Source organism: Anopheles marshallii, chromosome 2 (assembly GCF_943734725.1).
Source record: "Anopheles marshallii chromosome 2, idAnoMarsDA_429_01, whole genome shotgun sequence".
Taxonomy (NCBI): domain Eukaryota; kingdom Metazoa; phylum Arthropoda; class Insecta; order Diptera; family Culicidae; genus Anopheles; species Anopheles marshallii.
In genome coordinates, this window is record NC_071326.1 from 79,743,789 (window position 1) to 79,767,513 (window position 23,725).

General features: G+C 47.4%; 5 protein-coding genes across 5 annotated transcripts; 3 read left to right on the top strand and 2 right to left on the bottom strand.

Annotated features, from left to right (window-relative positions):
• Positions 1-491: 491 nt before the first annotated feature.
• On the top strand, positions 492-1,963 carry LOC128709705 (serine/threonine-protein phosphatase 2A regulatory subunit B'' subunit gamma-like). Its single transcript, XM_053804715.1, has 2 exons — positions 492-546; positions 606-1,963. The coding sequence occupies exons 1-2, from the start codon at positions 492-494 to the stop codon at positions 1,961-1,963; spliced, it is 1,413 nt and encodes a 470-aa protein (XP_053660690.1).
• A 1,169-nt stretch (positions 1,964-3,132) lies between these two features.
• On the bottom strand, positions 3,133-4,769 carry LOC128708641 (protein angel homolog 2). Its single transcript, XM_053803619.1, has 3 exons — positions 4,143-4,769; positions 3,615-4,079; positions 3,133-3,558 (listed from the first exon to the last, which is right to left on the bottom strand). The coding sequence occupies exons 1-3, from the start codon at positions 4,767-4,769 to the stop codon at positions 3,133-3,135; spliced, it is 1,518 nt and encodes a 505-aa protein (XP_053659594.1).
• Positions 4,770-8,718: 3,949 nt separating this feature from the next.
• LOC128718267 (AF4/FMR2 family member lilli-like) lies at positions 8,719-13,192 on the top strand. The gene is made up of 6 exons (XM_053811916.1): positions 8,719-8,892; positions 8,985-9,765; positions 9,834-9,997; positions 10,063-12,137; positions 12,203-12,323; positions 12,413-13,192. The coding sequence occupies exons 1-6, from the start codon at positions 8,719-8,721 to the stop codon at positions 13,190-13,192; spliced, it is 4,095 nt and encodes a 1,364-aa protein (XP_053667891.1).
• Positions 13,193-14,693: 1,501 nt separating this feature from the next.
• LOC128718270 (trithorax group protein osa) lies at positions 14,694-20,150 on the top strand. The gene is made up of 3 exons (XM_053811917.1): positions 14,694-14,876; positions 16,387-19,962; positions 20,031-20,150. Exons 1-3 carry the CDS (start codon positions 14,694-14,696, stop codon positions 20,148-20,150), a joined length of 3,879 nt encoding a protein of 1,292 aa, XP_053667892.1.
• A 1,097-nt stretch (positions 20,151-21,247) lies between these two features.
• On the bottom strand, positions 21,248-23,132 carry LOC128708536 (protein Cep89 homolog). The gene is made up of 4 exons (XM_053803514.1): positions 22,064-23,132; positions 21,875-22,004; positions 21,632-21,799; positions 21,248-21,566 (listed from the first exon to the last, which is right to left on the bottom strand). The coding sequence occupies exons 1-4, from the start codon at positions 23,130-23,132 to the stop codon at positions 21,248-21,250; spliced, it is 1,686 nt and encodes a 561-aa protein (XP_053659489.1).
• Positions 23,133-23,725: the final 593 nt, after the last annotated feature.

Here is a 23,725-nt window from a genome sequence, read left to right on the forward strand (position 1 = left end):
ACTAATCAAACGTCCTAAGCATGCGCGGGAACATGATGCTTTTTATCGTGATGGAAACTTTATAAGCACATTTAAATAATACATGAAACAACCACTTCGACTAATTCCTCAAACTTATTGATGAAAAATAATACGGCCTGAATCACGAAGAGTGGCATATCAAGAAGAGTGGCGCCCTGTGAAAAAATGTTGACAGTTGCTGTTTTTGCTTAAATCTATTTTTTTGCATCATTTTTATAGCGCAACAAATAGTAAACTATTTAAACATTTGTATAATAACGATTCTATAGCTGGTAAAATGAAAAAGGAAGTGTGAAATTATTTTCAAACCCATTGCTGTCATTTCTCAATGATCCTCGACATACCCACAGTGCACACACGCAACTAGCCGTACCGTTTTTGCGTCCGTTGCTATGCGATTTTTGTTTGCAAACAATTCAAGATGCAACCGCACACACAGCAAACATTCCAGCACAACATTTTCATACAAAATGAGTAATTTCCGTGAAAAACTGTTGGCTAATCTGGACAAAAGCAAACAAAGTGGTAAGATTGCTGTTGAGATAGTGTATGTAATGATTATAAAGCCAGCTTTTCCATTCAAGATCTACACCAGCAGTATCCTGCAAAGGCGGCCGATGAAATTGAGGATATACTTTTTCAAAAGTTTCGAACCGAACAGGCAACCAGCAGTGGGGGCAATAAATCGCCAGATCTACGACAGACGCAAACGCAAACCGATGATTCCACTGCCGACACGTACCGTTACATTCCCCGGTTTCACTTCGAGCTGCCGAAGAGCGCGGACTCGCTAGCGCAAAAGTTGCGCGAAGAAGCACGGACACTGTTTCTCCAGAAGCGTAGCAAGGAGCTACTCGATAATGGCGAGTTTAAGCTACTGTGGAGTTTACTGGAGAAGCACCATTCGCCACCGTTGGTGGGTGAGGAGCAGTACATCAACTACGAGAACTACTGCAAGGTGGGCATAATTGCAGGGGAGAAATTTTGCCGATATCTTACAGCGACAACATTTGCACGGCTGTTGGCTTCGAGCAGTAATCCGGGCAAGATCAGTGTGATCTCGCTGTTTAACTACACAATGCGCAAGGTTTGGTTGCAGCAGACGCGAATCGGTCTCTCGCTGTACGACTACACTGGCCAGGGTTTCTTGAGCGAGTCCGACATGGAGTCTTACATTCTGGAGTTGATACCGACCTTTCCGCAGTTGGAAGGGCTGGAAAAGTCGTTCCATAGTTTCTACGTTTGCACGACGGTGCGCAAGTTTTTCTTCTTTCTCGACCCATTGCGCACCGGCCGCATTCGGATACGGGACGTACTAACGTGCAGCTTTCTGGACGATCTGCTCGAACTGCGCGATGAAGAAATTCCGAAGGATGCACAGGAGTTGAACTGGTTCTCAGCACCGTCGGCACTGTCTGTGTATGGGCACTATCTTAACCTCGACAAAGATCACAACGGGATGCTAAGCAAGAAGGAACTGATAGGGTACGGATCGGGCACACTAACGCCCATCTTTCTCGAGCGTGTGTTTGCCGAATGTCTTACATACGACGGTGAGATGGACTACAAGACATATCTCGACTTTGTGCTGGCGCTCGAGAATCGCTCCGAGCCGCAAAGTTTGCACTACCTGTTTCGCATCCTGGACGTCGAACATAAGGGCTATCTGACCGCATTTACGCTGAACTATTTTTTCAAGGGCATACAGGAGGAATTATCCGCCCACCGGGCCGAACCTATAAACTTTGACGATGTCAAGGATGAAATTTTCGACATGGTTAAACCGACTGATCCGACCCGTATCACGCTGAAGGATCTGATAAGCTGCGGTCATGGAGAGACGGTCGTTTCCATACTGATTGAGTTCCACAAGTTCTGGGCGTACGAAAACCGGGAGGTAATGGTAACATCGACCGCTAGTGATGATACGCACAATTTATGATACAACGCCAACGGAGAACAGATCGAGCGTGCTGACGAAGCTGATGAATGTCGAACGGTATTCTAGGACCGGTGGAAGCAAGCAACAAACATTCCGGACAGTTGGAGCGAATTACAATCGAGCATATAAGCTCACAGCAGTATTCTTTTCGGCTTTTGCCGTTACAATTATCACACCAATCCAGTGCATTATAAAGAAAACGATGTACCAGGGACTGAAAATAAATGATGCCTTTATGCTTTTCTTACTCTTTCTTCTTCTTTTTTTCTAATTCGTGTTCACGGTTCACGGGGCCAAATGGCCATGCCTTTTATATAATGCCAGCTTCGTTCGTTGTGACACGTGTTTTGAGTAGAGTAGTAGCCAGCATCCTAGCCCGTATCTCAACATCAATGCTGTTTTCTGTGCAGACTTTTGACCCAAGATAGGTGAAATATTGGACGACTTCCAAAGTGTGATCACCTATCTGTACGTCGCCCCTGCGTTAGTCAGAATTCGTTAGCAAGATCACTGGTGGTACCAATGATTTTGGACTCGCTAATCTCCAAAACGAAGATTAACGCCTCTAGGAGACCTGTAAACCAATGACGTCTATACGGTCAACATGTGTCAGGATCACGATTGCCTTATGGTCCTCGTAGTTTCTAGATTAAACAGTAGACAAGCTAACTCATCTCCTTGAAACAGACCCTTGGTGTTAGCAGAGACTCTGAAAGTTTTCCATCCACCATAACCAGGGCATGAGACGTTAACCATTGTCGTTTGTACTAATATGCTAAGTTTGGTCAGAAATCCAAAGAAGCTCATTGCGTTGCGAAGTCGATGAAGTGATTGAAAGAGTGGAACTGTTGCTCCGTCAGCTTCTCTAGGATCTACCGCATATTTAAGATGTGATTAGTGGTTAATTTTCTGTTTCAGTATCATCTCTGATGGTTTCCAACTATCTCTTCTACGAATGGGACAAGCCGATCTTATATTATTAGAGAGATTTCTTTCTATAGTGAATTCGAATTCTTTTATGCATTTGCATTAACAATCATTCTTCGGATAATGTAGACAACATGGTGAAACCATCTCCTTTCTTTAACATTTAACGATAATAATGGTCGTAAACTTTGTCAATTCTTGTCTATTAAATTCGTACCAAATGTAACACCCGGTCCCATTGCTCACTGTTCGTCTTTGGGAATGGTAAGCAAAAAGCGACCGGCCAACGAAAAGTGATCGGAACCGTACAGCTTGTTTGGTATGTAGCCAATCTCCCAACAGCACTGCTGCACGGTTGGCAACGAGTAGATTTTCAGCAGCTCCAGATTCCAGTTGGGCAGTGTACGATTACATTCCGCCACCGAGCGGTACGGCGTGTAGAACAGATAGTCAACCGTGACCCATTCGTAATGAAACGTCGTCGCCTGTTGTCGTTCTTCCGCTTCAGGTCCATAATGATGGTAGGCGGAGTTTAGCACAAAACGGTGGCTCAGCGAACCGGAAGAAAAATCGCTACGCGTGCCAGGCTTGGACGGGGATAAATCCGGCGCACTGGTTTCCGAACCATTCGTAGCCGATTTATCATGGCGATGGTTTGAATTGTGAAGCTGAAATAAAATAAAGCTAGCACTAGTTGACGTTTAATAGCGATGCTCCCGATTACCTTTGTCATGTGCGAAGGTGGAATCTGACCAGGGTGAGCTTTCTCCCGGTCACGTAACGCATTGTGCTGACACTGGTCGGTAATTCCCAGTGCCGGCGGAAGGAAATATTTGCCAAGCTTTTCATTGTAACCGTGTCGCTGGGAAGTTGCTGGTTTGAGTGAGCGCGATTCCAGCCGGTCGTAGCGCAAGTACCCTTTGGTCAGCAACTCGTACGGTGCAGTGAACGGCTGCAGGTTGAAATCACCGCACAATATGATGGGATCGTACCGGGGTATTCCGTTTGGCATCGTGCCACTAAACGCAAGACGGTCTATTTCGGCCAACAGAACCTGCACCTGGGCTAACCGAACGTCCTGCCGCTTCGGATTGTAAAGAAGGTGGGTAGTTGAAACGATGAGCCTGGCTCGTGGGTTTGCTTTCAGCGACAGTTTTGCTATAATAGCTACATTTTCCCGGTTCAATTTCTGAGAAGGAAACAATTAAACCTGTCAGTTCGATACATCGCATGTGCCGCACAAAGTACTTACATTAACGTTGGGTTGGTAAAATTCTACTTTATGGTGAGTGACGAGATCGAATAGATCGCGCCGATAAAACAGTGCACAGCCGTCCGTTTTGTCACCACCCGTTCGCTTTTTGTACAGCATGCCGTAATCCTGCTTCAACCCTGTGCAAAACGAATCGGCATGAGACTCCTGCAGTTCCTGTACGCAAAGTATATCCGGCTTGACGGTGTCTATCTCTGCCATCAGTCTTTTAGAGCGCTGCTTCCACGGAAGCGCCTGCGGATCGTGCTCATTGTAAAGTGCGACATGAGAATTGAGCAAATCTTGCGCCAATATGTTGTAGCTCATCAGCGTAAACTCGACCCGTTCCCTGGCGCACAAATTCGAGGAGTTTTTTGGTTTGTAACCCTTTGAACTATTGTTTCCATTCCCTCGGACCGGTTCCCAGCGACGATGCGTATCGTAGTTGACATTCTGATTAAGGCAACGGCTGAACTGACCGTTTTGAGCAGCCGACTGATTCATTTTGTTCGCTATCGGCCAGCAGCCAGCCGGGACATCGCCGAACCTACGCCACCGGTTGCAGAAATGGCGGCTAAAGGTTTTGAGCAGTCGATGATCGATAAATACCGATAGCAGCCGTTTCATTCACGTTAACACCGTACGTAATTGTTCTACCGCCAAGCAGACAGGATACTTTCGTTTTTTTTTTTTTGTTATTCGGCAGGGAGAAGCAAAACTACGAACAAATAACAGATATAATGTTAAGAGCTTTCATTGTTGCTATTATCATTAGCACGGTTAGTTTGAAGTTGATTTTTAATCCATTTTGTGATAACAAACCTGGGAGCGCTTATTTCGTTGCGATTTTCTACGCGTAGCACCACAGTGGCGAAACGAAATTTCTTTTCTCGGAAAGTTATAAACAAATGAATGTCAATTCCTACGCAACTGTCAAAACATGTTCGAAACTCGAGAGTTGTTCGAGTTGCAAAAATTAAATAATTTTATTTATTATTTGTGTTTCTTGTATCGCAAATTACCTATATGTATGTTAAGTTTCAAAATGTATTTAATGATTGAGCTTACCTCTTTACGGCATTACTGTACAACATAAATCTGCACACGCTTTGTTCGAAACCGCGCAGGTACATTTTGAAAATAGAAGTTCGAAAATATTACCCACATATGGTCCGATTTCGACGCGAACCGACTGTTCCTCTCGTGACTTAACAGATGAGAGATCGATCGGATGCTGAGTAGAGGCCCGTGCTGATCGTCCTGTACAACTCGGATGCAGATTAAGTGCATAGCAGGCGGGGGTTACAAAAAAAAGACCATCCTTGAGTGGACTGGGTAGCACAGTGGCCAGCAAAGCTACATTTCAGCCCACAAAGTGAAGGTAGAGAAAAGGGTACGAGCGAGCAATCACAGAAGGTGGCAGTAATGATGGAACTTCATCCCCATCGCCAGAAAGAATAATATTTTAATCGGTGATGAAACACAAAACCATTTGCATTTTACTGCTTGATAGTTGAAATGATACGCAGTGTAAAGTGTGTGGTGATGGAAGCAAAATCGGGTGCTAGAGTTTAAAGGTTAAAGTGTGCTGTTGAACGAATGTGCAATCATCTTAACATTCCTTCCATCCCGGGGAGCGCTACTCTCGTTACTTCATCCCGCTTTCGATTGGTCGATTGGATTGGATGTCGTGGGCAGGCCCCGCAGAGCATCGCAGCCATCGACACGAAACACGTCAATTGGGTTCCGCGCCCAAGGCAAGCTGCTGGCATTGCGAGCTCGTCGTAAGGAGCAGATTTTGATCGGTTGATTTATCGATCAGTCGAGTGAAGTGTCACATTGCGTACAAGATATGTCGAAATTAAACAATGCGAAGAGTATGATCGGCTGAAGACTTTCCCTCTTCCTTTGGCAAAGCATCCAACCATATAGGTTATGGGATTGTGTGCGTGAGGGCAACCAAATCGCTTCTTGGCATGTAGCATTTGTGGAGTGTATGTGAGGAGCGAGTGTGTGTATGTGTGTGTGTGTGTGGGTACGAAGAAATGCTTTCGTCGTACCGCGAGATGGTATTGGTGCAGAAAAACCGTTTGTTTATGTGAAATTGTTGGAATTCCTGAATTCCGTCCGCTTATGGCCCCGCAGTGAACGACGAAGAATCGCGTTCGATGGACTGGCTGGTGCTTGCGTGTGTGAAATAGTAGTGAAACGGGCACCGAACAAACAAACCGGAACAGTGGAAGAAAAATGTCTCTTTAAAATCCCTGTGCATGAGGACGATCAGATTTTTGGCTGTACGTTTTGCAACATTGCTGCACAGTGTGGTCCGGAAAAGTGGACGCAATCATTCCCTTTTGTCTCCTGCTTGTGCTTAGCCTTCCCTGGCCCATTTCATGGAACGAACGGGAATAGTTTCCGAATGGCGAAGAATGCAACATCGATCATACGGTGCGGTTCGTCGTCGTCGATCGTTACGATAATTACTTATCGCGAAACAAATTAAGGTGCAATTGAAGCGAATTTAGCTGTTCCTCGAACGGCTAATGATAGGTTGCAGGGAACAAAATGTCGAAGTAATCGATTGATCATGAACCATCGTTTCGCCGCCAGTTTGACACACGGAAACAACCGAGCCAACGGGTCGTCGTGCCATTGCCCTTCCGGTACAGTGGCAACATTATTAGTTCGTTTAAGTGTAGTTAGTGTATTGTACAAAAAATTGAATTTAAGTACAAGAAAGTGTCATCGTTGTGTGTCAAAAGTGCTAATAAACTCATACGGAGTAGTGATAAGGTTGCTCTAGTGAAAAAATATCGATCGATAGAGCTTGGTCTAACCTCCGAACGAAGGTATTTAAAAGGATAGTAAACGACGATATAACACACTTCCAGAAGGATAGAAAACAGCAAGGTTAGTGTTTTTTTTTTAATATTCAATAAGATCATAATACACACACGCACAAACGCACCTAATTCGTGAACTATTCAGGGAAATGAAAGCACACCCAACAAATCAATCGTTCGCCGGAAATCGATTCGCGTTTCACGGGTTGTATCCGGTGGGTCCGATAGATTCATGGGTTAGCCGCGGATACGCGACAACGTCTCATACGCAATAAAGTTTGATCGTTTTTTTCTGTTAAAATTTCCCTACGTCTTTCCCATCACTGCGTCATCAACACCACCGTGAACCTCATCTCCGTTGGTCGACCGGTATCGTTTAATTTGCATTCAATGAAATGTAAATGAAGTGTGTGCAGGAACGGGCGAACCACCGCTACAACCGATTCCGATTTCAATGCGCGTGCGGTTTTATATTTCCCTTTGCTATCCTCCTTTGCATGTCACACATGAGCCGTGGAACATGCCGGGAAAAGTGATGTTCACTAACTTTCTTTCTTCACACTGTTTAATTATTACCGTATGCTTTGATAGCGATCGTAGCGTCTCTTGTGCGCGTAGCACGATCCGTAGTAAGTTAGAATGTGTAATTAGGCGAATTAAAATATGTTATCGTACTTAAACGCGGCAAAAACACCTGGAAAACCTCTGTAAAATGGTTAATCTGTGCGCCATTCTATTAGTACAGGTTCGTCGCTTGTTGAAGTCTTTTGATTGCGTTGAAGTCTTTTGAACGAAATGAGTTGAATGCACGATCAGCAGTAAGTTAAAACACGTTATTAAAACATAAAGGTTATGTGACGTGCTTAAGTGTTAGCTAAACTCTTGGTAAACCATGGTAAAATTGTTTTTCTGCGCGATTTTCTATTATAGCGGGTTCGTCGCTTAGTGAAGTCTTTTGACTGTAGAATATTGCAGAAGCAATAATATGTTATTTGATTATTCAAAGTTTGATATCATACTTAAGTGCATCAAAAATACTTAGGAAATCGCTCTATATTGATCAATCTGTATGATATTCTATTAAAGTGGGTTCGTCGCTGGTTGAAGTCTTTTGATTGCGTTTAGGTCTCCTGAATGCGCATGACCTGTTTGCAGTGATAAAACATATTTTTAGCGCTTTTATGTTCTTTTATGTGTTTTTTCATATAAGTATGAATGTATATAGCATAAAAAGGTTTGATAAAGCATATTTGAAATAAAAATGTTTTTAGCTTTCAAGTTAATTTCAACAAATCGCGGATTTTTTTTTATCTGCATTTGCAATCCGTTATACTCGTGGGAATTGCTCTTGTTGTTCCTGTACGGTGTGTATCTGGTATGATCGGTAAATTGTTGTGTTCTTAAGTACGCAACTGAACATGACGTGCATGCCAAATTAGACGTGATATAAATCCATTATTTCAATGGAATATGAGAACATACATGTATGCCACTCAAGCGAATAGATGGCTTTCGCCTTAATAGTGTGTGAATGTTGTTGTAGTTAATAGCTTTTTAAATTTCCTTCATTTCTTAATTGTTTTTTTTTTGTACTTGCAGATCCCTAATTTGTCGATTCGATGAATCAAATTCCATAAAGCACAAGTTGGAAGGTATTGCAGTGTATTGCCCTAATCCAACGGGCCCGATCGATCTGGGGCCAGGCGGGAGAAAAAAACAAAATCAAATAAACCATGACGGAATTTCTGCCCCTCTGTGATGTGCTGTTTAATGTGATCTCGCTAGCCGGTTACTTTTGTGACGTCGTGTTTGATGTGGTGTTGGGCTACGCGCTGTACGAGCGTCAAAAGTTCGCCTACTTTGCCGCGGTCATTGTGATCGTGACGTTTTCGCTCGTAATTTCTCAGGTACGTTTTTGATTCGAAATACGTGAGCGTTTTGTTCGTTCTTCATACAGTATTTTAAATGCTTCCAATCTTCTTCACACATTCACCCACAGATCGTGTCCATTCGGTGGTATTTGAATAAGCGAAAAATCCGCAATGCTACAACATCGACCACCGGTCCGCCTAGTTCACAGGACGCAGAAACGGGTGCTAACCCACCGGGCAGTACCAGCGGCAGTCTGGAGAAAAAGAAGAAAAAACCAAACAGTCTCAGCGCGGCCAACGGACCGGGTGTCGGCGGCAGGACGGAAGACACCGATGGCAGACCCGGGACGGGTTCGCGCACGTCCGAGTACAGCCGCTATATTGTGCTTGCGTTGCACGTCACCCAGCTCGGTGTGCTGTGGCGATACGCGAAACTGTTCGTACCGGTTGATCTGCGCCACGTCAAGCATGAGGTACGCGATCTCTGCATGTTGCGGCTGGTGCACGCTTTTTGCGAGGCGGCTCCCATGCTGCTGCTTCAGCTGTACGTGCTCGTGACGCTGCAGAGCGAAGCGCAACTGGCGGCAACATTGAAGCTGAAAACACTCGGCCACCATCATCATCTGCCGGTCAGCACGGCGCTCGTCCAGCAGACCAATTTGGTCGAACAGCAGCAGAAAACTTTTCGCGATCTTAACATGGTCTCGGCGACGCTGTCATTGTTTAGCGTTTGCTGGGCGCTGGCCAGCTTCAGCAAGAACGTTCGTCTGCAGAATGTGCACCGGCTCGTGCTGACCTGGCTGGGGGTGATCTTTCAGTTTCTGTGGCGACTGGGGACGGTAATATCGCGTGTCATCTCACTCACAGTTTATGCATCCGTGTACAGCCATTGGGTGTTTTTGGTGATAAGTAAGTGAGCCATGGAGAAACGATTGTCCATAGCTCGGTTTGATTACAATTACATTTGTCTTTTGCAGTACTGCATTGGTTTTCAATGTTTCTGTGGTTAATTTCACCGAAAAATGTGTTCCACGGTGAACGGATCTCGCGGCTAAAGAAGACAACGCTCGGAGGATTGATCGCGTTCGTGTACATCTTCGCCTACATCAATCTGCAAGAAGTGAGGCATCGGCAAAAAATGGTAACTAATCGATAAATGATCTCTGAGGTATTCTTGGTGATACTGATCCATTTCCTCTGCTTCAGCTTACATTTTACGTGGTCATGTTTGCGGAGAACTGTCTGCTCGTATGCCTGTGGATGGTTGGTGTGTGGCCGAATCGGCCCGAGGGATGGTACCTAGTGCCGCTGTCGGTTTTGTGTAGCTTTGCCGCCGGACTCTTCTTTATGGTTGTTTACTATCGCTACTTTCACGTGAGGCGTCTCGGCTACGAAGCGGGTGGACGCGTTTCGGAGAAATGTACCGGTCACTGTGGAACCGATGGTTGTCGCTGTCTGGCCGGCCATGAGAATGGGCTCGATGGGATGGGCAATGCTGGTGGAGGTGGTTGCAAGGGAGTTGGAGGCCTTCACGGAGGACTGAGCGGTGGTGGCATGAATGGTGGCGGTGGGCAAAAGTATCCACATGCCATACCGGGTGTGTTTAACTGCCGCTTCTCGAACCCGGTAAATGCGGCCACGAAGAGGAAAAAGAAAAAACCAACAACATTTGTGCCACCACCGAACCTGGCAATTGCTTCGCAAAACTCGACCGGTAACGGCGTAAACGATCATCAGAATGTATCGAACCAATTTCTACACCATCAGGCACATCAACAACCACAGCAGCATCCTGTGCAACAACAGTTGCAACAGCAGCACCACCAACAAAAGTATCTACAGCAACAACCATTGCTATCCCATCAACAACAACAGCAACAACAGCAGGCACAACAGCAACAGCTCCTGCAGCAACAGCAACAACAGCAGCAGCAACAACAACAGCAACAATATATGGGCCCAATGGCGATACCGTTCTGGAGACGGCCGCTACCCCGTTCACATACCGGCGGCTCGAGTGAGAATGAGGGTAGTAGCGTTGGGTCACGTGTTAATATCCAGCAAAAGTTGCAGGAGAAGAAACAGAAACAGCTAGCCGAGCTGAAGATCATCGAGGAGGAGATCAAGCAGGGTAAGCTGGGTGGTCCCGGCGGTACCGGTACGCTCAGTTCCGGCGACGATGGCAAAACAACGCTTCCGAGGCAACCGATACCACGCGCCAAGAAGCACATTGATCTCGATCCGATCGAGTGGCGTACGTCTAGCCCGGACATGGCGGAAATCGTGGCGAACAAGTCGTTCAACGATTTGAACCTACTGCTAGCGGCTAATCTGGACGATGTGAACAGTTTGAACAAGTTTAACAGCAACTACGATCCGATCTACAACAGTTTCGGACTGAACGGGATCAATATATCCGCGTTGGTTAACCTGAAAGGTGCTGCCGCTGGTGGCACGGGTGGTGGATTGGTTGATACCGGTGGACAACCATCATCGGTACCGGTGGGACCGGTGGTAGGTCCCGGGAATAGAAACATGTCACCCATCTCGTCACAAATCTCGGCCACCGAAAGTAACTCGCTAACTCGCCAGGTAATGCCCCGCTCGAAGATTCTGCCCAACAACATCCCGCGCAATCCATTCGCAGAGAACTATCGGGGTAATTTCGTGAATCTGTATGCAGACGCCGCAGCCAGCACACCGGCTGGGTTGATAAATGGTGCTACGAGTGGAAATGGTGGTGGGTCGGGTGTGCGGGCACCCTCGATAAGTCCGCGCACGACGGAGATTGCTCAATCGAACCGGGCCATCCTGTACGATGCGCACGGACGACTGTACACCGATGCGAATCACCCCCGGCAAGTGTCCGGCACGTACAGTAGCACCGAAAATGCTGGGGCAGAAAATCTCCCCTTCCCGTACAACGTCGTACCGCCACCGAGAAGCAAGCTGGACAGCCGGGGCACACCAACCACACCGGTTCAATCGGGATCCGCTAGCGGAAGTGCGAACAATACGAACAGTAGCAACAAATCGGGACGAACCACGACGACCGCAACGATGGCAGCCATAGTGGCGAGTGTGGGTGGCGCGGGAGGAACTGCAGGCGGTACCGTTGGGGTTGGTAGCAGCGGGACATCGGGTGTGATCAACAATCTTAACAACACCAAGCGTCAGAATATGCAACGTGCCAAAACGCCGGAAATACTGCTCGCTCCACACTATCTAGAGAACTCGCGGATTTACTTCGATTGGGTGGCGCGAGAGGCGGCCAACTTCAGGTGAGTCGGTTTGGGGGTCAATAATGTATGAATTGCTAAGGTCATTATCACTCACTCACCTACAGATTACAAGAAACGGAACGCGATCAACCGATGGAGAGCAGTGGTGATGAGAATTTGGATAACTCTGGATGTGACGATGGACATAATGGACATCACCGGATACCTTCGGACATTGATAGTCAGGTAGGTAGCATGATCAACACGAGCGTGTTTCCGTTGTACTAAAAAGCAAGATATCAAAATTAACCACTTGTGGACATTTTTCGTTTCAGGTCTCATTACCCCGTTCGTACACATTGCCACGCGAGTTTAAGTACTATCGACGAAACAAGGGTCGTAAGGTGAAAAATGAGCACTTTATCGCCAGCACCAACAGCAGCGATGGTGATGTGGACAGTGGAGATGATAATGAGTCGGAGCGACTGTCCAACCTGTCGTCAAGCTCGCAGCGACGAGTGAAGAACGCAACACCTTGCACAAACCTCACCAACGGACATCATGGATCAGTGTTGCAGCAACAGCAGCAACAGCAGCATCTCCTTCAACAACCACTCCCTCGCCAGAGGATGAACAATCTAAATAAAAGTGTTGCTCAAACCCAGCCACCAATCGGTGCTGCGATGGCACTGATGTATGCAGGTGGTTCTGGTGGATCTCCAAGCGGTACGCTGCTGCTTGCGAATGGACAAACGATACCACCAGTGAACAGTGTCCGGCAAACATTAAATGCGACACCTCAAAATCTCCACCCACAGCTTCCCCATCCAGCTGTTCCGCTCACGAACGGTTACAACCTATCGGGCGGTGGTGATCGAAGCAGTCCGGCAATGCCGGCACTACTTTCAGGCAGTGACGGCAGTAATTCGGTAGGATTGACCGGCAAACCAGGAGCGGTACACAGTTTCGATCTGATTAGTGGTGTGGAAGCGGTAGGCGCTGGTTTGCCACCGTATCACCCTGGAGCGGCTGGAAATGGAGGAGTCGCACGACCGACCCGTTTCCGGATGTACGGCACCAAGAATGGTATGGTACGCCACGAAACCAAGCTCTAGGTAGGAATAGTTGAAACCGTTCGATTGATTGATATTAATGGTTGCATCATTTTGCAACATCTCCATAGGTAGCTAATTTATTAACCACTGCAACTGTGTTTTCAATTCGCAAATGGGTTTGGTTCAGTGGTAAATGCAAAATCTTACCGTGTACACTGTTACTCATCGAACGTATATGCTCATGTACTGTTGGTTAGGAACGAAAACGTAATGTGCTGGCTAAAATAACGTTGTGATATAATTTAAACGCGCCATCACGCCGTAGCACGCATAATGCTAAACACATTATTAAGCTACTGAAACGGCATTTTTTAAACTTTTGCATACAACTCAGAGACTGCCAAACGTGTTTGCACGTGCGCATGTGAGACACGCTATGTATTTTTGTTGATGAAAACGAAATGAGCGTACAAAACGGTAGAAATTGTACAATAGGTACTGATTTTAAGTAAATTTTTACCAGATGGACACCAGTTTGTAATTTATATGAAGATTAGGGAATCGTGTTTTAATGTTGTCAATAAACAAACGAAACTATTTTATTTTAATTTGATGGATGTTCGAGTTTTATCTTAGCTGCGCTTATATACACATAATGGAAGAACATACTTTTAGTTGATGTAATGTTCATAGTATCACCGGTAGTTTAGTGATAGTAATGCCGGTCTTCATACGATACGACTGGTACCAAATCTCATTCGGACTGTTAACCCCTATGACGGACCGATTAATCTGCAATATAGCAAGGTACAGTAGAACAAAAATAGATGTTGGAACGAAACGATTCGAATGCCTAAAGAAGGAAATCACGATTATTCGAATAATATTTAAATAAAAATGGCTTGAATGAATGAATTATTAACGATCTTTTCGAATAAATACAAGTTTTCCTTCTGCATGCAATTTTTGACATCAGTTCGCTTACTGTCAAACGGTGACTGACTGTGCGCGCCTTCCTTTCACCCTTTGACAGGTAGGTTTGACAGCCAAAAGCGAAATTTGCGTCCGCCAGCCACCACAGGTCTTCTGCATTTTCGCAGATTTCACAAACTCATCAAGACTTCGCAGGGCCACAAACGGTGACGGACTACGACAACGAACGTACGGGGCACCGTAAGCCGGATACTGTCGTGTTCCGTCCCAGTACGTTTACCGCCACGGGACCATTCATTTCCATCGCGTGTGGGTTTGTGCGTGAGACACTGTGCATTAGTGCGCCGATACGCCAGGTGAAAGAAGAAGTGCGTACCAGCGGGTTTTGGGGAAGGGGTGTCGGTTTTTTTGGGGAGTGAAACATCCACCATCACAGTTCGGTCTGTGCGTTACGAGTGCGAAGAAAGTACCGGCTGATCCCTTTCCTTAACCTGCGGTGCTCGGTTACGTTTCCGGTAGATACCGAACAGTGAAGTACGGGCAGCGATCCGTCCTACGCAGTAAGGAAAAAGGTTGGTGAATCGTCATTATTATCAGCATCAGCAGCACCCTCACTGCCGAGCGCGAAATGGCGGAGAAAGCAGCAGTCACAGCAGCCGTTCCGGTATCACTACCACCAGTGGTCGTCCCTGCACCACCAGCGACAGTAGTGGAACCAGCAGGAACAGCACCAGCACCAGCAGCAATAACCACACCGCCAGCTCAACAGAAGCTATCGGAATCGGATGATTTTACGGATAATTCAGCGGAAGTAAGTTTGTCGAATGGCCCAAACAACCATTATTGCTTTGATGGCATTGTTAGAAATGAACGGGGTATCCAAGGAAACGGAACGGGAAGCAACGGAACAGTAGGAGCACGGGTAGAAAGCTACTGCCAAAGGACAGGTTGCACAACAGCATAAACAAACTTGACCTTTTTTGCATGGCACTTTTCCCGTGGGCCAAAATGCAAGTTGCAAGATACCAGTGGAAATTATAATGAGCTAGAAAAAGAATATTTCTAGGAGTTGTTGGGGTCTAGTGCAACCCGTACACGGTGAATGAAGCATAGCAGGTGTATGTGATAGCTTTTTTAATAGTTTTCTTTTACATATTTTTTTGATAATGTTTTTGAATGTTTTCCTGTTTTTAGTTAGTCCCGGTTGATATAACATTGTCAAACATGACCCTTTTGCTAGATGGAGTTAAATACCATGTTCCGACGCAACTGTCCAAGGGCAATCGTATTGAAAAAGGTCCATTTATTTCATTTAACGTAAACTGAACCGGACTGCAATAAAAATGGTCCAATTTGGTTCCTTCAATTTTCGGAAAAAATAGAAAATTCACCCTTCCTGTAGGGTGGAATGGAAAAGCAGGATGTGGTGTGAAGGAGAGAACGGGGCAGCGGGAAAGCGAATTGAACTGAGCGGGTGTTGTTAACGGTGCAATTAATTCGATTCGGCACCCGATTCCCGGTGATTGCTGTCCAAGCCTGATAAATTGGGCGGAGAAAAATCAGAGACATAAAAAATGCTTCCACATCTCCTACGGACTACATACACACAAGAAACACGCACGGAAGGTGAAAATACCGAAATTTCTCCTTTCATGTGGCTCGGCAGGAAAGAAGAAAAAGCGTCAACAGTACCGCGAGTGATGCGATGCGTGTATTGGAAGACCAATTGGCCGAACGATTTTTCTTTCGTGGAAATTGATATGCAGCAGTAACAACAGCTGGCCGCAGTGAAAGGCAATCGAGAGAGTAGGTAGTAGATTGTAGCCGGCGCCGATGCGTTTACACGGTTGAATGGTGAACTACACACATTCGCGGCGTGTGGTTGCTGACGATGTGGTTTTGGAGACCGAGACCGAGAGATATACCTGCACCGCGTATCAAAACTGATGCGCATTGTTCCCTTGCTTTATGTGTGTGCGCCGATTGTCGAAATATGATACAGCGCAAACCAAGAGTGCATGATCTTCGCTCGCATGGTTGATCTAACGCGATCATCACGCTACGGTTGCTTGGGTCTTTTTTTCATTCGCTTTTCTGCACCTTGCGCGTTTGCTGCTGCGCCGGCGCTAATAACGATTGCACATTCCGGGAAACCAACCGGTGTCGACCGGCAAATGGGTCTGCCAATTAGGTTACCTTCTTTCCGTTTTGTATCGTTGTATACGGAGTAGGCTTTTCTTTTTGGGGAAGGGTTTTTCGTTTTTGGAGCTACATCGTAAGTCGAACAGTTAATAAACGATGAATATTCTTTCCCTTTGCAGAACACAAAAGAGGCAAATCAAGAGGACACTTCGCAGCAAAGCGGGCTAGCGACGGTCGAGTCTGAGTACGATACAGCCTCGGATTCACCTTCGGACGGTGGTGAAGAGGAAGACGAGGAGGAGGACTATGAAGAGGAGGAAAGTGGCGGTGAAGAGGAAGAAGATGAGGAGGATGATGAGGGGACGGATGAAGAAGACGACGGCACGGAGGAGGAGGAAGACGATGAGGACGATGTGATCGAAGTGCTGGAGCGTCAGAGTGGTGACGGTCAGGAGCAGGATGCGGACAGCCGCCGAAAGGTAGACGACGATGAGGATCGCAGCAATCCGCAGTACATCCCGAAGAAGGGCACGTTTTACGAACACGACGATCGTACGGCGGAAGATGATCTAGACGATTCCGGGCTGGATGGAGACGGAGATCAGCGCTCGAAGCGCAATGACGACGGGCTCGGAGATGGGTTAGGTGACCCGCACGGCGGTGGAGGTGGTGGCCCCGGTAGTGGCGGGGGTGGTGGAGGCGGTGGGCTCGGCGCTCCTGGGCTGTATGGTGGCGAGAGACGCGGCTCGGAGAAGGGTGGCAGCGGTGCGGGTGCCAAGGGCACAAAGAAATGGCAAGCCTCGACCGATCGGTGGACGCATGATAGGTTCGATGAGAGTGAACAAGCGCCTAAATCACAAGCCGAGCTCGTTTTCGCGTACGGGTACGATATACGCAGCGAGGACGGTCCACCAAAGGCGCGCAGGAAGCGTCGTTATGCGCGCGGACCGAATCGGTACACGCGCAACTGGGAGGATGAGGATGCATACCAGAAGTCATCGAACGCGGAACATCATCAGCGCCATAAGAAGGTGCCGCGGCCCGAAGAGTTTCCCGAGCTGGCGGGTGCGAATGCAAAGAGTGGACGTGCAACGGGTAGGGGCCGTAATGGACAAAAGCTTGGTAGAAGCTCAGAGGCGGGAGGTCCGGACCAGCGAAGGCAGTCCGGGGGAACGGACGGGGCACGCATTAAATCGTCTGATGTTCGTCGATCAGGTGGTCAAGATCGGTCTATGGGTCGATCGGAACGGGTACGCTCGGGTGATTGGAGTGGTGGAGGAGCCGGTGGAGGTGATCGCGAGCGGGAACAGGATCGTGGAGCCGATTGGGATAGATCTGAGTACGGTGGTTCACTTCGTTATCGGAACGAAGATCGCGGCTCCCGCAACAATTACCACAATAAGGAAAACAAGCTGAGCAGTGCCAGAAACAGTAAGGAGAAAGACTACAAGGTGATAAACACTTTGCAGTTTAAAAATCAAGCGAGAAACAAAAACATGGAAGGGGGTACCGGTGGTAACGGTGGAGCACCTGTTACTGGCCCCCTGCATGGGTCTGGTGCAGGTACGGGACTATCCGACGGTACTTCTGGCGGTGCTCCAATGATGCATAGCAATAGTGCCGGTGCACTTTCCGGCAGCAGTAATAGCAACAAGATGAACAACCATGGCACAGTGCAGCAGCATACTAGTGGCAACAGTACGAACGCTGGAGGTGTGAATAATGATCGGATTCATCACTCAGACGCGAACCAGCAGCAGGGTAGAATGATGAATGTAGTAACCACATCGGCATCACTTGGGTCAGTACCTACAACTGGTGCGCAGCAACATTACGGACATCATGCGTCAATGGGGCAGATGCAGCAACATTCGCATCAGCAGCAACAACAACAACCGCAACAGTCCTCACAAAAGCTGAAGCAAGGCTACCTGGAGGAGGACCATTCAAAGTATGCAGTTCCATTGTATGGGGGTTCATCTAACATGGACCGAATGCAGCCAAATGTGACAGCAGGTGGTGGCCCACCAGCGATTGGTAATCTTCCGATGAATCAACGATCTCAAATTTCACCTCGGGCAATAGTTGCTCAAACGCCTCCATCAGTACCATCCGAGCAAGTGTCTTCAGAGCGTATGACTGTACAAATGGAGTACCAGCCCATGCAAGGTGCGGCTGTTGTGCCACAAGGTTACGGTGGACAGCAACGGTCGCTAACAGTCCAGCAGCAGCAGCAGCAACAACAACAACAACAACAACAGGTATCCAACCAGCTGCAACATCAACAGCAACAAATGCTGCAAACGGAGGTTCCTCGCAACACCAAACGTTACTCGACACAGCGACAACGATCTGCGCTGGAAAGTGCTGCCAACGCTAGCGCATTGCAGGCTCAGCAGCAGCAGCAGCAACAACAGCAAGCGGCCGCAGCAGCAGCTGCTGCAATGCATGAACAGCAACAGATGCTGCAACATCAGCAACTGTTGCGCCATCAGCACGAACAGTTGGCGCAGCAGAACAAACAGAAACAGCAAGTCTACACCCAGCAGCAGCTTCCACAGCCGGGTCCAGCGCCCGGTGGTCTGCCGATGACACTGCAACCGGCCGATTATCATGGAGGTGTTAGCAAACCGCATCAGCAACCACCACCGCCGGCACAGGGTGCACCGGGAGGACAAAACCCGGCCCAGGTGCAGTATCATCAAACGGCCCTTTACTACACACCTGCTGGTGCCGCCGGTGGACCATCGCCGGGTGACTACGTAACGGCCGCGACATCCGGTGGTCAGCCTCAGCAGCAACCACCGCAACAACCCACTCAGGCACCACCCCCACCCCAAGCACAGTATGCACCGCCACCGTATGCCACGCAAGGACCTCCACCGCAACCGCCACAGGCGGCCGCCTACATGCAGGGCCCAGTGTCGGCCCCCAGTGCCTACATGCCCGCGCCCCAACCTGCCAATGTTCCACCCGTGCCGCAGCCACCGACCGGTATGCCCGGTGGAGCGCCACCACCTCCCATGAACTTTGTGCCCGCGCTTGGACCACCTCCAACGGCAGCGGCACCACCGGGCGTCAGTCCTGGACAGTATCCGGGACCGGCCGCGTATGCTACCGGCTTTCAGACGGGTTACGCACCGACCGTCGGTGTTGTACCGCAAGCCGTACCCGGTGGCCCACCACCACCTACCGGTGGCCCTGGTGGTCCACCACCGACCGCTCTGTACCAACCGTCCGGTGGCATTACGTACTACGCACCACAAACGCAAACGCAAGCACCAAGGCCACTGCCTACTGGCCGAAGGCCAACGGCCGCTATACCGATTCTAGCGCCTCCGGAGCGTAAGCCTACCGTCACGGCTACCACCACACCAAGCACGGCCACAAACAAAACGTCCAACACGCGCACCGGTGCAACATCAGCCGGCGATACAAATGAATCTACCGCGACGGATGTTAACACCGGTGGTACGAGCAGTGCGGACACTGCAACGCCAAGTACCGGCGGAGGAACGGTCGACAGTGGCGAAAATATTGATCACATTCTGGACAACATGTTTGTGCAGCGCCCACAATATCAGCCACCGTCGAGAAAGAGTCCCTCACCGGCACTGACCCCATCTGCTACTACTCAGCAACCGCAACAACAGTCCCAAGCTGCCGGTAATGAGGCGGCGAACGGTGCGAACGATGGTGTTACCTCCGGGGTCGATGGACAAGAATCGATGGACAACATTGGTGAATCCGTCAAGGTATGTGCAGTAGAGAGTCAATTTTACGCTAGTCCCACAGTGGCTAACAATAGTCCTTTCTCTTACAGAAAATGTCCATTCAAGATACGGACAAGCTGACCATTGCCGGTAGCATAGCGGTGGGGGAAAGCAAAGAAGTGACCGGTGGTGTCATCGAAACGACCTCCAGCTCACAGCCAATTGAATGACGATACTAAAAAACAGCGCTAATGTGGAGTGTAGCTGCTTACAACGCATGAATGGGTTGCTTGCCACAGGAGCTAGAAATCATCGGTTAAGGGATTACTCCAGTCAGGCGCGCGTGGTTGATAGAAAGCATTGTACTTCGTTTTGTTTGAAGTAATGCTTTCGTTCTTGTGACAACTGGATAGAATTTAGTTTCGACGACTACGCATGCATAATGAATTGATTTGTGGTATCTATCAGTTGTTGCAAAATTGACATCATATCACGAGAATATCATGATACTCGTTAACTTTTGAATATGCCGTTTACCTAGGGGTTGCCAAAATTAGGTACGAACCATTATCGTACACTCGGCAATAAAGCAGCTCCGTTATGTGTCGCTCATGAAGAGATTGTGTCATTCACGGGCATGATTTCTCATGCATTTTTTTCTTCATCTTTTCTTTAGAGGTGGTACAATGGAACTGAAAAAGTCAAACAAAATTGAAACAATTGTGTGTGTGTGTGTTGCAAGTGGTGTGGAGGTGAATGCACCGGAGCTATTAATATAAGAAATTGTGTATAGAAAAAAAGGGGTTAGCCAAACCAAACCAGTCACTAATAGAACAGGATTCTAGCAAACAAACAAAGGTACGTACTCTTCGACAAACCTAACATAACTCACTACCTTCAATTTGTTTATTTCGAGATTCGTTCCATCTAGCAATACGATTTCACTGGACAACAAAAGAAAACAGGTCGAATATAGGCGAAGATTTACGGTCAGGCAGAGAGTTTCAAATTATTGTATTTATATAACGAACGAGATCGTATACGGTTACGATTTTTTTTTGTCATGTAGTGTGTAGAAGAACGGTGAATTAAATACGAAACACATATGAAGTCAATATCTAGAGAATGAAGGTAATAAAAAAGAGCCGAAATTAATCGATCAATATGCAATACGAACAACGAACCAAGCCACCAATGGGTTGTTGTGTTTAGCTTCTTCCACCGGTATGTGTTTGAATTCACTACGATATATGTTGTACACCCTTCGTTTTATTTCAGAAATAAGCGATTCAGTTTGACTAGTATGTATGGGGGGGTTCTGTGTCCCTCAACTATGACGGTGAGTAAATTGTGCCTTATCGGCCAATATCTTACGAAGTGTGTCTTCCCGCTGGCGCAGTCGACGCTGCAGCTGATCCTGCTCGTGCTGGAAGCGTTGCTGCAGCGTTTGCAGCTGTAGATCGCGCTGCTGCAGCTGTTCCTGCAACGCGCGAATGTTACGCCAGCACTCCTGCAGCTGATCTTTGCGCTGTTCCGATCCTTTGCCCCAGCTGATCATGGTTTTAAGGCGCTGCTTCAGTATTTCCTTCGATTGTCTGGCGCGTTCGAGCGTTTGTTTCAGTGTGACATTCTTTCCCATGAGGATTCTAAAAATGCAGGTCGTAAAATGTTGGCGAATGTATGCGGAATCCTCCGTAACTAGCTAACTTACTCATTGATTTCTTTTTGCCGCTCGAAGATGTGCTGCTGTTGCTGATAATCTTGTCGCAGTTGCTCTAGTTCGGTTGACTTCTGCTGTAAGTCGGCTTTGATTGTTTCCGTTTCCTTTGCTGATCGCGTGCGTTCGTTGTTGTGCTGCAATCGTAGCTCTTCCAGTAGCCTGCAATGAAAGTATTAGGGTGAGCAATGCTGTGAGTTCGAGGTGGGGTTTTATTGGATTTTATCAGTCGCATACTTCTGGCATTCCTTTAAACTATCCGCTACAACTTCTGGGTTTTGGTGAAGATTTCGCAGTGATGTTAGCTCACCTTTTGAGCGTGAGTATGCCTCTTGAAGTCGCTCAATGTCTAGATTCTGCGCTTGTACTATAAAATACGTTTCATATATTATTTTTGTGTCGTAATAATCAACGTACGACGTTTACCTTTCTGTTCGTAGCATTTTAACACCTCCACCAACTTTTCTTTGGCTAAATCGGCACGTTTGCCTTGCACTTCCGCTTTACTTCGCAACACTTCAACCTGCGCCTGTAGGCGTGCCTTTTCCGATGTCCAACCCGTTTGTCCGGCACGAACTTCTTCGTTCGCCTTTTGCAACGCTTCATTCTCTTCAAGCACCTTTTTTAGCTTCCCGGTAAAGCTGGCCAGTTCGGTTTCGTACTGCTGTACAAGGTCCGTCTTCTCGGCAATGGCTTCCTCGTACGCATTCAGCAATGGGCCGAGCGTGTGTGAGTGTACCGGTCCCCAGTTAAGATTGTCCTTCGCCCCACCGTACGTGCTGTCGACGAAATCGAGCTTCGGAATGCTGTTTTTCCCGTCCCGTATCGTGTCCTGGTACCGTTCGATCTGTACGTTTAACCGGTACACCAAAATCTTCATCATTTTCACATCGTTTCGCAGATCACCATTTTCTTTCGCCAGCTGGTTCCGCTCAGCGTCGAACGATGCGCAACGGTCGCAGCTCTTTGCCTGGATTGTTTCGAGTGTGCGCAGGTTTTGAACTGCTTGCTGGTACTCCTTTTGTAGTTTTTCATGTTCCACTGCAAACTGATTGTTGCATTCGAACACGGCGGTTAGCTTTTTGATTAACTTTGCAATCTGTTGATCCTTCAATTGGATTAGTTTTTCCGTATTTTGTCCTGATGTGATCGTATGGTGCAATTTGGCCGTTGGGTTGTCATCGGTATCGGATTCGGTAGCAACACCGGGCGCTGTTAGATCGTCCACGCTTTTACTACGGTTCACGATCGTCCCCGAATGTGTCAGTGCCGCACCATTTGATCGCGATTTCCGTTGGACACGGCGCTTGTGGAGCTTTTTTGCTGGAAGGAAGGCATCCTGATCGTGAATGGTGTCGGCAGGCATTCGGTAAAAGTCACCCATTTGATCGGTATTGCTAACGGAAGACGACAGGTCGGATTGGCCAGCAAAGAGCTGGGAAACTATACGGAACACAGGTTCTACGTTGTGACGCTTCGGCAATCGGGAGCACATGATCCATTTGTATTGTTCATTTTAAGCATATACATTTTAAACGTCTGAAAAAAGTTAAAGGAAATAGAATGAGGTAATGATACCTTGGAAGAAGGGCACTCTGTAGAAGTCCAATCCCAAACTAAACAAATCAATCATGCAAACTTATTATCCTTGACCTATAAACTGTCGTGTAAACTGAAGACAACAATTTACAACTAGCTTCCAGTTAGTTGCTGAATTCTATGTTTTCCAGGAACTTTAAACACCATATAAAACTCAAAAAAATATAAAATTGAATACGTGTAAACGAGAGATTTCATAATATAATAAAGACAAAGATATCCTTTTCCTGTTGGCCCCCGAATTTAGCTTGTTTGGAAATCGGTTACCCAACACGAAAGTAGGTCGGCTTTGGTGTGAGTGAACTGCATTGCACGTCCGCACAAGAAAAGCAGCTGTAACTTACCTCCCACATCATCGAAATACCCAGCAAAGCATGCCCAGTCAAGAAAAACAATCACTTAATTTGCATACGGAACTTATCTGTACGCGGGAAAGACGATAACCTGCGGACACACCCGACACTGAACCGCAATCGATGTGAATTACCT

Bases quoted from the DNA above. Each gene is read 5' to 3' on its own strand.
- LOC128708536 (XM_053803514.1), bottom strand. From the start codon at position 23,132: ATGTGCTCCCGATTGCCGAAGCGTCACAACGTAGAACCTGTGTTCCGT. The intron at 22,005-22,063 runs GTAAACGTCGTA...CGTATTTTATAG, and splicing joins AAAATGCTACGAACAGAAAG to TACAAGCGCAGAATCTAGAC. The intron at 21,567-21,631 runs GTAAGTTAGCTA...CTGCATTTTTAG, and splicing joins CGGCAAAAAGAAATCAATGA to AATCCTCATGGGAAAGAATG.
- LOC128708641 (XM_053803619.1), bottom strand. From the start codon at position 4,769: ATGAAACGGCTGCTATCGGTATTTATCGATCATCGACTGCTCAAAACC. The intron at 4,080-4,142 runs GTAAGTACTTTG...TTTCCTTCTCAG, and splicing joins TTTACCAACCCAACGTTAAT to AAATTGAACCGGGAAAATGT. The intron at 3,559-3,614 runs GTAATCGGGAGC...ATTTTATTTCAG, and splicing joins CACCTTCGCACATGACAAAG to CTTCACAATTCAAACCATCG.
- LOC128718270 (XM_053811917.1), top strand. From the start codon at position 14,694: ATGGCGGAGAAAGCAGCAGTCACAGCAGCCGTTCCGGTATCACTACCA. The intron at 14,877-16,386 runs GTAAGTTTGTCG...TTCCCTTTGCAG, and splicing joins TTACGGATAATTCAGCGGAA to AACACAAAAGAGGCAAATCA. The intron at 19,963-20,030 runs GTATGTGCAGTA...TTTCTCTTACAG, and splicing joins ACATTGGTGAATCCGTCAAG to AAAATGTCCATTCAAGATAC.
- LOC128718267 (XM_053811916.1), top strand. From the start codon at position 8,719: ATGACGGAATTTCTGCCCCTCTGTGATGTGCTGTTTAATGTGATCTCG. The intron at 8,893-8,984 runs GTACGTTTTTGA...ATTCACCCACAG, and splicing joins TTTCGCTCGTAATTTCTCAG to ATCGTGTCCATTCGGTGGTA. The intron at 9,766-9,833 runs GTAAGTGAGCCA...TGTCTTTTGCAG, and splicing joins TTGGGTGTTTTTGGTGATAA to TACTGCATTGGTTTTCAATG.
- LOC128709705 (XM_053804715.1), top strand. From the start codon at position 492: ATGAGTAATTTCCGTGAAAAACTGTTGGCTAATCTGGACAAAAGCAAA. The intron at 547-605 runs GTAAGATTGCTG...TTTCCATTCAAG, and splicing joins GGACAAAAGCAAACAAAGTG to ATCTACACCAGCAGTATCCT.